The sequence below is a fragment of the Cryptococcus neoformans genome, chromosome 13, assembly GCF_000149245.1.
Source record: "Cryptococcus neoformans var. grubii H99 chromosome 13, complete sequence".
In the NCBI taxonomy this organism is placed as follows: domain Eukaryota; kingdom Fungi; phylum Basidiomycota; class Tremellomycetes; order Tremellales; family Cryptococcaceae; genus Cryptococcus; species Cryptococcus neoformans.
Genome location: NC_026757.1, coordinates 374,100 through 387,500, shown reverse-complemented (window position 1 = coordinate 387,500; position 13,401 = coordinate 374,100). Strand labels below are relative to the sequence as shown.

At 48.0% G+C, this 13,401-nt stretch overlaps 4 protein-coding genes and 1 non-coding gene; 3 read left to right on the top strand and 2 right to left on the bottom strand.

Annotated features, from left to right (window-relative positions):
- Positions 1–154, top strand: part of CNAG_06400 (plasma-membrane proton-efflux P-type ATPase) — a 4,237-nt gene extending 4,083 nt beyond the window's left edge. Inside the window, exon 7 of the mRNA XM_012198077.1 lies at positions 1–154. This exon is cut by the window's left edge and continues 371 nt beyond it. The gene's annotated coding sequence lies outside the window, so the exon portion shown is untranslated.
- A 151-nt stretch (positions 155–305) lies between these two features.
- On the top strand, positions 306–2,672 carry CNAG_06399 (SH3 domain-containing protein). XM_012197929.1 has 9 exons: positions 306–486; positions 649–751; positions 856–921; positions 1,000–1,152; positions 1,260–1,340; positions 1,400–1,498; positions 1,556–1,658; positions 1,718–1,770; positions 2,237–2,672. The coding sequence occupies exons 1-9, from the start codon at positions 436–438 to the stop codon at positions 2,419–2,421; spliced, it is 894 nt and encodes a 297-aa protein (XP_012053319.1). The 5' UTR covers positions 306–435; the 3' UTR covers positions 2,422–2,672.
- On the bottom strand, positions 619–11,717 carry CNAG_07936 (hypothetical protein). XM_012197928.1 has 28 exons: positions 11,130–11,717; positions 10,836–11,078; positions 9,795–10,784; positions 8,695–9,745; positions 8,531–8,642; positions 8,234–8,475; positions 8,138–8,183; positions 8,044–8,087; positions 7,448–7,981; positions 7,149–7,399; positions 6,782–7,099; positions 6,694–6,728; positions 6,505–6,645; positions 6,073–6,454; positions 5,984–6,017; positions 5,766–5,931; positions 5,422–5,707; positions 5,326–5,374; positions 5,094–5,274; positions 4,956–5,046; positions 4,766–4,903; positions 4,114–4,716; positions 3,820–4,056; positions 3,665–3,769; positions 3,243–3,610; positions 3,026–3,180; positions 2,936–2,978; positions 619–2,881 (listed from the first exon to the last, which is right to left on the bottom strand). The coding sequence occupies exons 1-28, from the start codon at positions 11,508–11,510 to the stop codon at positions 2,632–2,634; spliced, it is 7,476 nt and encodes a 2,491-aa protein (XP_012053318.1). The 5' UTR covers positions 11,511–11,717; the 3' UTR covers positions 619–2,631.
- Positions 1,826–1,933, top strand: CNAG_10141. Its single transcript has one exon. It is a non-coding gene; the product is annotated as a tRNA-Lys (tRNA).
- A 151-nt stretch (positions 11,718–11,868) lies between the features above and the next one.
- CNAG_06396 (hypothetical protein) lies at positions 11,869–12,796 on the bottom strand. XM_012198076.1 has 3 exons: positions 12,565–12,796; positions 12,155–12,509; positions 11,869–12,091 (listed from the first exon to the last, which is right to left on the bottom strand). Exons 1-3 carry the CDS (start codon positions 12,710–12,712, stop codon positions 11,983–11,985), a joined length of 612 nt encoding a protein of 203 aa, XP_012053466.1. The 5' UTR covers positions 12,713–12,796; the 3' UTR covers positions 11,869–11,982.
- Between the last annotated feature and the right edge of the window lie 605 nt (positions 12,797–13,401).

The window sequence follows — 13,401 nt, the reverse complement described above, 5'->3', positions numbered from 1 at the left end:
TTCAATGAGGGCGCACCGTCTTCAAGATAGCGAAACTGATAGGACCCCATAAAAGGAAAAGGAAACCATAGGGTTGCATAAATAAGCCGGCAAAACGGAAGGTTGCTCGCCGAACTTTCTCCTGTTACTCTTATGTATCTACCTAAGCATTAGGACAGGCCCTTAGAAGACACTGTAATCTTGATCTGAGAAGGGGCGGCAGCGGGGTAGAGGAAGGTGCAGCGAAGAAGGAATGATGAAATGGGATATGGATGCCAGAGGGAGGAATAAAGGCACGGATGGTGACGTCGTATTTATCATCTCGGTGTTGCTTCGTCGAGCTCCGGCTATTCCTTTCCCATATCGATCATTCATCGATTTCTCATCTGTCCTTTTCACTACTACCCTCTATATCCCTCTCAAATACGCTGATATAACCCTCAAGCCACTCTAACAATGCAAAGCAAGTTTGGTAACTTTGTGAACAAGGCCCAGGCCGCACTCAAGGTATGTTGCTTGCTGCCCTCATATAACCGCAATGTCGCTTTCAATGAGCTTCAAACGAGGTGGTTGAAACGACATATCGGCATTTAACATGCGGTACCATTCAGGATTACTTTCCGGTCTATCATTTTAGTGCTCTGGATGGCCGCTGATGTTTCACTGTAGGATGGGCAAACCATGGCGACGCAAGGCGGTTCCAGTCTGATGCAATCCTTCAGTCTTCCAGGAGAATCTCAGAAGGCTGCCAATATCTTGAGAGGCTTCTTAGGTGAGTATTGTATTATATGATACATAGTTATAATGACCGGTCTGTTGCCGGTGTGCGGGCGTATATTAAAGACTATGATGCTGATTCGATCCTTGACTTCATAGCTGATCCGGCACGTCCAGCAACTGCCCTCAACTCTATACCAAAGGCTGTACTTCAAAAGGCCAAAGGTAAGTAGGCAATCGATGCCTTCTCGATTACTATGTCTTATTGTTCTTGACTGACTTGCGCTCGCTTGCTTGCTTCAGGGCTTGCTGTATTCACTATCATCAAGGCCGGTTTCGTATTTTCTGGAAAGGCCGGTTCAGGTCTGGTGGTAGCCAGGCTGCCGGATGGCAGTTGGAGTGCACCAAGCTGCATTGCCACAGCTGGTGTAGGGTGGGGATTGCAAATTGGAGCCGGTCAGTGTTCCAGTCTACCAAAGAGACGTAGACCAAGCGAGATCCGATTCTCCATGGCTCCAGCCTCAACCGCTGTAGTACTTCGAGCTGACAGAAGCGGTCTCTAGATTTGACAGAGGTCGTCATTGTGCTCAACTCTGACGAAGCTGTCAAGGCGTTTTCTCGCGGGGGAAACATTACCATTGGTGGTAAGTTCACATAGACCGCCCAAGTTAGAGAGTATCATTGATGACGATATTCTCGGCAGGTGGTATCTCGGCTGCCGCAGGTCCCATCGGAACTGGAGGGCAGGTCGCTGCTTCCTTGGCCAATCCTGCTCCCATGTTCAGCTACAGTCGATCAAAGGGTAAGACTCTTCGGTATATAGCTGCAAACATCGGGAACTAACGTATGTTTCTGAAAGGTCTCTTTGCCGGTTTGACCTTGGATGGCACTATCCTTGTGGAGAGAAAAGACGCCAACAGGAACTTCTATGGTAGTAGTATCTCTTCAACAGATATCCTTGCGTAAGTTCATTCGACAAGACAGACATCCTTGCATTATCGGACTGAAAGCCATCTAATAGTGGCCGAGTACCTGCTCCTGAGATTGCGTCTGAGATGTACGACATTATAGAAGGTAAGTTTGGATTCCTCTGATAATAATGCCCTAGAAATAGAAAAAAACATCGAAAGCCCCCGTGGCGCAATCGGTAGCGCGCACGACTCTTAGAGTCTGCTTGAACCGGTTACGGGCCATCATCTCAATCGTGCGGTTGCGGGTTCGAGCCCCGCCGGAGGCTTCTCTTTTTACTTCTTTGCTATACATCTGTGTACACAATCTCCTGCTCTTTGTTGGATCGTTTATCCAGCAATTTAGCGAAGAAAGCGCATGGAAATGTTCGAAAACGGGGTCAGCAGAGGCCGCGGAGGGGATCAAATTTTTTGGCTCGTGCCTGAAATTTGTCCGCGGCCGATTGTCTAACTCTCTTCGCTTAGGTATAGCAGAATCATCTGCTTGCTGCATGCGTATCTCTTGCATGACCAGCCCCAGCCCCTGGCGGGTACCATGAAAGCGAGCATGTATGCTGACGTTTGTGCACTAGCTGCCGAGGAAATCGATGAGAGCGGCGTTCCAGAAGGAGGCTATGTGCCTACTGCTACTGGGGAACACGCCCCCATTCCAAGCCCTTCTACTGGCTATGCTACCACGCCAGGATCTGGATCAACAGCTGGAACGGCACCTTCTGGTAACAAGACCGTATTTGACGCAGGTGCCGAGACACATTAGTTATGTACATATGCCGATATTGGACGTCGTTCGAGTCCTTAGATTGTAGCAATGTGTTGATGGAACACTCTGGGTTTGATTTTGTTTTCGAGCGGACGTTCTAAGTCAATACTTTGATTGGGAAAGGATACAACTGAATATTCATTCATGCTATCAGTCTTTTCGTTCAATACAATTAATTTTATTCCAGTCGTTTCATACGGCACGATATTATGTTGAAGATTCAAGGTCGCCTGAACCGCGTCTACTCGAACCAGGTTGGCTAGGAGTCCTTGCGAAGGATGGGCGACCGCTTCGAGATTCGTAAGAGATCGATGGGCGCCTTGAACTTTGACCCGATGGGGGCATAAGATTATCTCGACGAGAATTAAGGAATCCTTGGGCTGAAGCGATCGAAAGTTGAGCTCGGCAAGAGTCACAATAACGCATAGTGAACGTCTCGACATGAAGGGCATGGGTCCTAGGTCTACAAGTTAGTCCGGCAAATAGCATGAAGCCGTTCTCGTTCACCTACCCGCAAAATGCACCCCCGCACCCGCCACAATGGCGTTTCGGCTCTATAACGGTGTCAGCGTAGACATGTATAGCGAACGACATGTCTCACCAAGCAGGCCGAAATGCCTAGTACATGTTCCAGCCATGCAAATATGAGAGGCCGAGTCGGCCACATGTCTGGCGTGACCGTCGGGTAAAGACCACTGATATAGAGAGAATTTCTTCTTTCCCTCACTAGGATTGAACGCGGCGTAAAGAGTCTCGCTGTAATCGGATCAAGTTAGTTTCTGATTAGATAAGTTGGATTTTAATGACTAAGAACTCACCCAATAAACTTTACCGAACAGCAATCACCTCCATCATGATCATCTGAACGATGGATCACTCCTTGCGGGATGAGTGCCCAAGGTATCGTAGGGCCCGGGTTGAAGACATTGATCTCTCCTGGGGCACAACGGAAAAGAACAATCCTCGCACCAACTCCAATGACAAACAGGGCGCCGAACTTCAGAAATTCTCGATTCAAGAATGCGATGCCACCTGTAAAGTCGTCCTCGTAAGGCTCCTCGGACATTTGCGATTCTGTATCGCTCTCAATGGAAGAGATACAATCGCCAATACTGATCGAGGCGATTTGGTGGCCGTTAAGTGAGAATAGAAATAAGTGTTTTCTGCTGGCCACAGCAATCAGGCCCTGGCGAACAAGCGGTCAGCTCGGCGAGACATATGTCCAAGAAAAGCGTCTCACATCGGCTTCATTGATAGCGCAAAATTCAATAGATTCCTTTTTCTCGGTCTGCAGAGTCCTGATATATCGCAGCCGATTGGTATCCCATACCATAACGTCCCCGTTCTACCAGATTCAGTGTCAGTAAAGTGGTCAGTACCTCCTGAGTCACTTACCTCTGCCCCGCTAACGAGTATACTCCATGAGGTGTTAGCAGCCAAGCAAGTCACTGGACGAGAATGACCTCTAAGAGTCGCTTCACGCTGCATTGTCACGTCTCCTCGGCGATATCCGGCACCATTGACGTTGATACGCCACGCAGTGATGACACCAAGCGATGACACAGTGAGAAAGAGCGAAGATGAGGCGAAAACTGCATTCACAGGGTATATCCCTTCACAGAGGTAGACGAGCTGGATCTCCTGTCAGTTGAAGTCATTATTTTGAGAAAAGAGGATACCGCAACCTACCTTGGCGACAACATCTTGATAGTATATTCTTACAGAACCATCCACGAAACCATACTGCGCTGTCAAGTGTGAGGAACCTGGAACAGACAATCTATATCTTTGTGATAACTTGGGCTTCGTATCTGGGCCAGAAGGAAGATCAATGAGGTCTATCGAAGTTATTGACTCAGTGATAGGAAGTATGCTTCTGAGCATCAACTGCCAGTGCTCCGCTACGCCGAATCGCACACCCAAGGGTAGGTCGCTCTGCCCTCCCAGGAAACGATGAGGATGAGGGGATTTGAAGATTTGGTTTGGTGTCTGACCGAAGTTGTGAATGATTGCTGTCGAGGCCGCCTTTTCTTCTTCATTTTCAATGTTTTCCAGGTCCACAGCACCTCGATATGATAAAGGATGGAAACAATTAAAGGCAGCCGGGTCCCTTTGTTTATAACCGAAAGTAAGGTCGATCCAAGATGCCAGATGGCGAGAGACATAGTCAGACTCCAGCGCTTCCCTGTGTCGATGGATAAACAAATGAGGGTCTCCAAGAGCCCAAGGTGGTAGGGCAACATCGTCCACGGCTTCACCAGATACTTGTTTTCTTCCAAAATTGTGGTGATTCTAGCAATACTTCAGTACTCCGCGCACCAGCGTTATTTGTAATACTCACGAGATTCATCAAGAAAGCTGGTGAGTAGAAGAATTCGGGGATTAACTCTCGCACATCGCCACGATTATCTGAAGAAGCAGATACCCAAGCCCTTGGAACACTTGAGAAGAGACGATCAGCCAAGTCAAAATTACCGCCCTAAGGATAGCAGTCAGTGACGGTTTTATTTTCATTGGAGGCTTTTACACACCTGTAACGCTAAGAATATCTCTGTAAAGGGGGAAAGACGAATCATGTACCCGCAAACGATCATGGATGAGCTATAATGTGTTCCATAATGGCTGCGAAGACGTTAATTCACATCAACCTTAAACTAGGATAAACTTACAAAGGCTTTTCACCGACACTTTCTGTCGCAGTATAGCGCTCCATAGCCTCTTCTCTTCTGGCTAGTGTCAAAGCACCCATGGGAAAACGAAGGTTTCTAAAAGAGGATTCAGACCTGAGATCCAGATGGTCTGATGAGTAATCGGCTATAACCCATGGGAACACAGGATATTGAGTGACGTCTAGCCAGGTGTATTAGCGTAATTCAGGTGATGATGGGAAAAGCGATTCACCGTTGGGGGTACGATTGGCATACTGATTTAAAAGTTGCAAATACGCAAACTTATCACTTGTTAACGCGCTTGCCAATGTTGTCAATGGGCACTCACATTGCTGATTTCCCGGTTTTGCCATTTCCTTTGCAAAGCTTCCAGTTGTTGTTCACTCTTATCCATGGCCTTTGCAACTGTATCGAGGACAAAGTTACCAATGACGCTCTTCGATATAACATCGCGATGATCCTTCTTGCCGCTGATCTTCTGCACGACAGCTTGTCTCTCCTTCTTGTCCCGGAAAACAACAAGGAAATTGCGCTTATCAGAGAAGTAAAGCTCCAGGGCCACATCGCGGAAGAGAAACGCGCGTTTGTTATTCTCGATAATTTCATTGTAAGGCCTATGCGATTCAGGCAGTCAGCCACAAGTCTCAGTTTTAGCAACGCCATGTTACATACCAGCAGTGACTCTGCTGGTCATCAGGGTCCAGCTCAACAAGTGTACCCGAAGGAATGGACAGGACGTCTTTTTGAGCATCCTTAGCGTCGATGACCTCTCCACCGGGAGTTTGAACCAGTCCATTAATTAGGTAAAGATTCTTCTTTCCCAATATTAGAAGACCGGCTAAGAAGGAAAGTCAGTTTTAAAGACTATTTCAAAGCCAAACAAGACTCACGACAAGCATCCACTCCTACTATCCTCACGATATTCTAAGGCCCTCCCGTAATTAACAAGGACCCGGCAGATAAACAGATCAACACTCACATGCGCTTCCTCTACTATATCACCGGGTCTCAAGCTCTTAGCTATTTTTCTCATCTTGTCATCTCCACGCTCTTCGATTTCGACAAATGATTCCTCCTCTCCATTCTCTGAAACTGCATCGCTGGCCGGTGTCGAGCTCGAGTTGTTGAGGATCTGAGGGTTACCTGGGCTATCGTGACCTGCGATAGGCGTAGGCACCATCTCTTCTTCAACAGGCGCGGTGTCCCCGAGCGCCAAAGCAAAAGGATCTTCCCAAGGAGCGGAATTAATACGAGATACAGCAGATGAAAGCTCGTCCACCGAAGGGATTGCGTCACGAAGTTTATGGCGAGCGCGAGTGATGCCTGGCTCAGGAACATTATCTACCCGCTCCAATCGTGCTCTATATGACGTTGTTAGGAGGATAATACCCATTGGTAAAGTCTGGCGTACCTCATGCGAAGAGGCCCTTCGCTCCCATCTAAACGCCAAGTAACGCCCCCGTTGCTCTCCTGCCACAATCCGTTTTCAGCACGCAGTGTCGCGGCTTGTTGAGGCCAATCAAACTGAGACAACTTCTGCCAATGTTCTTTCCTGTGTAGCTCTCAGCAAGCGGTTTTCCCAGTCGCCGAATATACTTACCTTTCCAAAGTCATTTTGGCGTGACTTCGGAAATCCTATATGGCCCATTAGTCTCCACCGAATATTTGACAAATATTAAGGCACCTACAGTCTGAATGATAATCATCTTCCATGCCTCATTCTTGTCTTTTCCGCCTTCCAAAATTGACTCTCCTGTCAGCACTCTCTTCAGGGGTACCCATTGTTCTCTGATACTTCTCGACCTGGTGAATCCAGGCATTCCAGCATCAGTTGAGGGTCTTCGTTTTAAGAGGGGAGAAGCGACGCCCGTCGAAGTACCAAGGCGGCTGGTGAAAGACTGTCCAAAGTAAGACGACGTGGGAGGGGACGTGGGAGACATTGCTAATGAAGAAGATATTTTGGGAGATGAAGGGATTGTTTTTAATTGCTCAATCAAGAGACTCATCTGCTCACATGATCAGTACCATTATACGCCTTGTATCCTGTGTACGAACCTGTGTAATAACTGCCTTTGGCAACTTGCCTTCATCCACCAGGACGGCTAGCCAACCAGCCACAGCCTCTCGCTGGCCTTGAACTATATCTGGTCGACCATTACCTGATACAGCAGCGAAATCGGCGATGTTGGGCAAAAGGTTTTCAATCTTCTTATACGTGATGCTTTTGCGGAAATTGGGATGGGCTCGGTACATGCCGGTTAACACCTGAAGAAGGGATTTCAGGCGATCGTCCGGTTGTGACGGATCTAAATCGCTAATTAGTGACGACACATAGAAAGCTACAATCTACTTACCAAAGTTTGAAGGAGGGAAAGCAGTAATCGACCTGACAGAACTCATAGTCCCAGATCTGGTTCGTGCGACTTGTGGCCTTCCCCCACCTTCTTCACTATCACCGGCCATTTGCAACAACCAATCCAACGCGGCCAGCAAGCACATTACCATTGGAGGTGATAGAAGCCTCTTTTCAGGTTCATCCCCTAATACCATCTTCATCACAATAACTTGGATTTCAAAGGTCCACACCGGCGGCAAGATTCTTGCTAGCAATGCGAAACCGCCCTCGGACTCAAAGGATCTCTGGAAGGTTTCCAAGCCCGGTGTTGTAAAACAGTGTTGAAGTAGATCCAGGCATGGATAAACAACAAAAGGTGAAGAGTTGGAGGAGAGGAAAATGACAAGTAGACGATGCAAGGCGACAGAGCGATTGAGTTTGGTGAGGCGAGTGGGATTATGGCAGAGTTCAGCCAGTTTGGCAAGAATCAAGGCTGCAGGAAGCTGGTATGGGGGCGGCTCATTAGAAACAGTAACCGAAAAGGCCATATTGTCTAGCATTAGGGTTAGATTAATTACGACCGGGCTAAACTTATGTAGAGAGCGTAAGACCCACTTTGGCATAGAGCCGATACTAAATAGGAGAAAATAGGTTTTATGCTATTATATCAACGTCAGTAGCATCCCGAGCCCACTGATGGTAAACTCACCCGTTTTCACCGCTCCAGCGGGCTTCTAAGGCCAACCGAAGAGTGTCTATACAGAGTTAGTTCGCAGACATAAATGCCCTGCCCGGAAATGCTCACCAACGACGTCCGGTACTACCTCTATAGCAAAAAGGCCCGACCTTAAAGTATATAACATTTTCTTCACCATTGCAGATTTCTGGAATGTGCGCAAAATGTTGAAGCGCTTGTGCTTCGAAGTCACTAAAAGGTGTTTAAAATGTTGGAGATAGTATCTAATCACGTCGTCAGAGGCGTAAGACCACAACTCAAATTCAAGTCCCAGGGCCCGATAAGCAACAGAGTTGTGAACAGTGGCAGAGCTACAGTGAACTTTCATCAGTAAATCTTGGTGGGATTATCACATTGTCAACGTACCCTGGCTTGTCCATGTTGATTCCGAGCATGGCCATTATGGTTTTCGTGCATGCCTCATCCAAAAACATTGCAGCCTTGGGCCTCAAAATGGCCGCCAAGAGATCAAAGCCATCTACAGCAAGTGTTTCTTTAGTCAATCGTCTCGAACGAAGGGTCGGACCTACGGATCCTTTCCATTTCTTCACTGGTTGACCAGCTATCCTTAATTGCATCCCTCAGAATACCCAGAGTCGCTAACAGCTCCTCTTTCGTCTGGCTGATGGCAATCATCTTCAGAATCACCAGTCCTCCACCCACAGCTTGCACGCTTTCATCGAGATTGGTCGACTTAAAAGGCTGTACGTTGCCTAGAAGCTTCACGATTCCGTAGCGAAGCTGCTTAGCTCTGTAAGGATGTGGGATGGCACCATTCACACATACGTCCTGGGATAAATCATAGTCTTTGGCGCTCAGAGAAAGGATAATGGACTCCTCAGGAAGAACATACCCCGAACGGATAGCACGGACCAAGATGGAACTGCTAGGGTGAGTGAAGAGCCGCTTGTCCTTTGCAGACTGAGCAACTCTGTGAAGATAGATGTTGATGGAAGTGGCTCCTTCATAAGTGAGGAATCTGCCCATAGGTTCCTGAAGGTTGCCAGTATATCGAGGGCCGAGATGGTGCATGAGAAGCACTAAATCCTCCGGAACGGCTTCTTCCAAGAACAGTACCCTTCCAAGCATCCATTCATTTTCTTCTTCCCTACCCACACTTCCTTCTTTCGTTGTCTCCTTCTTCACAACACCACCTTGGTATTCCTTGCCTATCGACAGGCGAATGGCACCCGCTGTGATATCGTGCTTGGTATCTTGAGTGACAGGAATAGGAGGGGTGGTGGATGGGACGGGGAAAGGCATACGCATAGCGCCCACTCGAATGCCGTTGATAAAAATTCTGATTTCACCTATATCTTGCCCATGGGGTTTGCGACAACCCAGCGCGAAATGAACCCATTGGAAATGAGGGATAAGGGCGTCAGGCGCAGAACAGATGACCTCGTGTTCGTTGGGGAAATGCGAGGGCTTAATGGGAGAGGAAGGAGAATGTATAGTCGATGTGATGGCGATTTGAGAGTTCTCCAGAATACGAATCTGGAAGAGAGGTTCGCCACTTCCTTTTTGCGAAAGATGAAGAAGGGTAAGGGGCTGGTTGAGCTTGGAAATATGAATCCAGCACTATGTTGTATAAGCTCTTTCCGATTTTATCATCAGTAAAACAACCCACAGAGAAGTTAAACCCTTTATGACCGTTCATCCAAGGTCTTCCCAGCTCTTCCAATTCCAAACCGCCTAGATTATCCCCACAACCGCCCTCGAACACAAACACATCCGACCATTTCGACTTAACAGCATGACGTATAAGATCCAGTACCTCTGGGTAAAGGCTTTCATCGTCTTTCGCAGTTGTGTCGATTGTATTGATGTGAAGATTTGGCTTACCCCGTGTGGGTGCTGCAAGTGCAGGGAGATTGGAAGGAGAAGTAGAATTGGGTGTTTCAGGGGTAAAGACCGCTGAAGCCGGTGTTCCGACTGCAATAGGTTTCGAGTCCTCGTTTGTTCTCCGCACAAGACCAAACAATCGCCAGGTCACCTTTTGATCGACACTGGCCTCCAACATTCTCTTCAACAACGCTAGATATATAGGCCTCAATTCCTTGTCTGGCCCTTGCCACTTCATGACAGCTTCTTCTTCCTCACTCTCTTCCTTCAAACCCGGATCTTTGTTACGCGGGAATGTGATCGCGTATTTCCTCTTTTGCTCAGGACCATAAAGGCGCTCGAGAAGGAACTCTGACAAGTTCGGAAGCTCGAAAGCTACCGTGAAGAGATTGGGTATAGATGTTTTGACAATGATGAGAAGGACTTGAAAGAAAAGTTGAACAAGCTTAGCTTCTTCAGAATCCTCTTTGCCCTCAAAGTCTCCCAACGGAATATGTTCTCTACACTTGCCTTTGGGACTTTCCCCTTGCAAGTACGACCATAGTAGCTTCAAAGCTCCGCTTGTTGATGAGCAAACGACAATGTCACCTATACGAGAAGGAATATTTGACAATGAGATTTCTGGGGATTCAAAAAGTGCTGTGAAAGAGTAATTGTTTGAACAGACATGAGCAAAGAGTTGAGCGAGTATCTGTGGATTGGGGAAGTTGGGGGAGCCCGATGGAGGAACTAGGCGGTACAATACAGGCAAAAATGCCTGATACCCTCCATTTCTCTACATAGCGCGTGAGTGAATCACCGGTAGCTCAGAGGTAATGGGACATACTTCAAAATGCGCCTTGCTCACTCTATCACCCAGAGCCCAGCTCAAAACCTCAAATGCAAGCCGCACACCTTCTTTTCGCTGCACCTCCTTTACTTGCCACTCTTCTTCAGAGATCTCCTCTTCTTTTGGTTCCCAAGCCAATCCATCATTTAAAGCCAGGAAAAGTGTCCTGGTGCCATGGTGACGCCGGAATGCCTGGCGAGTGTAAAAATCACTTGGGATGGAGAGAAGCTGTGCAAAATTCTTTCCCATATCTTTAGCTGTCAATTTTCCTGTCATGTAATAAGAACTCACTTCAACATAGAGCATAGCATCCGCCTCCTTGTCATTATTTCTCAAGGCTCTAATAATTCCCACCACTCGAATAGCCGACTCTTCGGTCTCATCCTCATCTTCTTCATCCTCCGCTTCAGCATCGAAGGCAAAAGACCATCCACTATCTCCGGGATCCCTTTCCCCGTGGCCGGGCTCATGACTAAAAGCTGCTGTTCCAGGACTTTTGGCCCTCATCCCAGGTACAGCCGGCGACTGACTTCGGCCTCTGACAGCTAACCGAGACCGAGGGCGTGTACGGGCTTGAGCCCCATGAGGAGTTGCAGATCCGGAAGATGGAGTTGTAGATAGTGGTGTGAGGGCCTCTGGCGGTCGCGTAAGGTCTTTGATGAGCTTGAACATGCCGATGAGTGCCTAGGGCAGAAGAGATAACGGGTATGTTTTATAGTTGGCCGAGCTTCTAACTCTTTGGTTAGTACAGCCCTAGAGTTAAGTTCAGGACTCGCAAGGATGCAGCTGTTGGAGTTAATGGGGTCTAGCAACCCGTTTAACTGATGGAGGATTCCTAGCTGAGGCGAAAATACCAAATAATGGAGAAAGAGATGCCAGTGGTAAAACGTCCTCGTCAGCTGGTGATTGTTGGAGCAAAATCAGTGGAGATAACCGACATACGGTCCCGGGGGACTTCTAATCAAGGAAGACAGGTTATCTTATCATTCGCCGCGTAGTAAATCCACTGGCAGTCCCGCCAGAAGCACAATATGTTCTTATCGCCAATTACAACCTGCATTATTCGCTACAAATTTGCTTATATATACTTCCTGCACTTCCAATTCATGGCAGAGCAACCAAAAACCAGGCTAGCAATAATGTCTTATGCCCAGATTGTGGCAGCGCCAACGACAAGACCGACACCACCCATTACGGCAGTCCAGAGACCGGCCTGTCCAACAATGGCGGCAGGAGTGGCCGCAGAGTTGCCGCTAATCGCACGTTGGTGTCAACCACCGATCTGCTATGATATATTGATGGATGAAATAACTCACGCGACAGTACCTGCGGCACTGCTGGCTCCAGAAGTGGCCCCCGAAGCAACAGAACTGGCGCCAGAAGAAGCGCCAGATGCGACGGAGCTAGCGCCAGAGGTGGCCTGGGAAGCAACGGAGCCAGCACCAGAAGTAGCGGCACCTCCGGCGCTTGTAGCGTCCGAAGCAACGGAGCCAGCGCCAGAGGTAGCGGCACCTCCAGCACTTGTAGCGTCCGAAGCTACGGAGCCAGCGCCAGAGGTAGCGGCACCTCCAGCGCTTGTAGCGTCGGAGGCGACAGATCCAGCACCACCAGTGACAGTGTTCACAACAGAGCCAATAGCTGAACCAGCAACGGAAGTGAGGGAAGAGATGACTAGAAGAAGACTGTCAGCTTACACTCAGAGTGTAGCAATGCCCCCGAAACCTACCTTGCCGGGCGTCAATGTTGGCGGCTCGCTCGACAGCAGGTTTGCCAAATTGTAGGGCAGGAGCGGCGGGAGTGGGATCGGGGAAAGCAGCGGGCTCAGCGAGAACCGCAAGTGCGGGGAGGACAGCGAAAAGAGCGACGACCTTCATTTTAACTGATGGGAATGAATGTGTTTTTTTATAAAAAAAAAGAAAAGTAGTAGTGCAATATGAGTCTGCGAATGGAGTAAGAAGAAATGTAGTTGGAAGAGGAGGAAATCTTTTCATATGCATACTTCTGATAAAAGGTCTTGTGATGTCAAGCCTTGTGGAATAGGCTACCAGTAACCACTTGTACGCAGAAAGATTTTCAGCGGCCAAAGACTCATCAGATTAAAGAAAACCTAACGCTCCTTGGATGATGGTGTTCAACTCTCTAACCGCATGACGTAGTAGTTGGTGTTGCGTCACTCCGCCGGCGATCCGAAGAATTTAGGACGCTAGTATATGGAATAAAAAGGTTATAATTAACCTCTTGCAGCGATTATTAATGGTCTTCCTGGTCATAGTTCTATAAGCTCTTATGACTCATCTTTCCCGTCAAAGGCAGTTCAGCAAAAGGAGTTTGAGTGATACATACGGCATACAACGTCGGGCAGAACACAGATTACGTATTTGTCGACTACTGCGTGCTGCAGAAACACGTACGTAGACTAGAAAATAGAAACCGACTCCATGATCCATGACGTTATCCAAATTGTCCAGGAACTGGACGCCTGATGATGAAGGTCAGAAACGAGAAGATAAATTAATGTCGGCAAACGTCAAAAAAAGCTTCCTGTTAGTTTCTGCTGAGGCGG

Excerpts from the sequence above, each read along its gene's own strand:
- CNAG_06399 (XM_012197929.1), top strand. The coding sequence starts at position 436 with ATGCAAAGCAAGTTTGGTAACTTTGTGAACAAGGCCCAGGCCGCACTC. Across the intron at positions 487-648 it reads AGGCCCAGGCCGCACTCAAG|GATGGGCAAACCATGGCGAC; the intron begins GTATGTTGCTTG and ends GTTTCACTGTAG. Across the intron at positions 1,153-1,259 it reads GGGATTGCAAATTGGAGCCG|ATTTGACAGAGGTCGTCATT; the intron begins GTCAGTGTTCCA and ends AGCGGTCTCTAG.
- CNAG_06396 (XM_012198076.1), bottom strand. The coding sequence starts at position 12,712 with ATGAAGGTCGTCGCTCTTTTCGCTGTCCTCCCCGCACTTGCGGTTCTC. Across the intron at positions 12,510-12,564 it reads CAACATTGACGCCCGGCAAG|TCATCTCTTCCCTCACTTCC; the intron begins GTAGGTTTCGGG and ends GTCTTCTTCTAG. Across the intron at positions 12,092-12,154 it reads AGTGCCGCAGGTACTGTCGC|CGGCAACTCTGCGGCCACTC; the intron begins GTGAGTTATTTC and ends ACGTGCGATTAG.
- CNAG_07936 (XM_012197928.1), bottom strand. The coding sequence starts at position 11,510 with ATGTTCAAGCTCATCAAAGACCTTACGCGACCGCCAGAGGCCCTCACA. Across the intron at positions 6,018-6,072 it reads ATATAGTAGAGGAAGCGCAT|AATATCGTGAGGATAGTAGG; the intron begins GTGAGTGTTGAT and ends GGAGGGCCTTAG. Across the intron at positions 5,047-5,093 it reads AGTGTCGGTGAAAAGCCTTT|CCATTATGGAACACATTATA; the intron begins GTAAGTTTATCC and ends ACGTCTTCGCAG.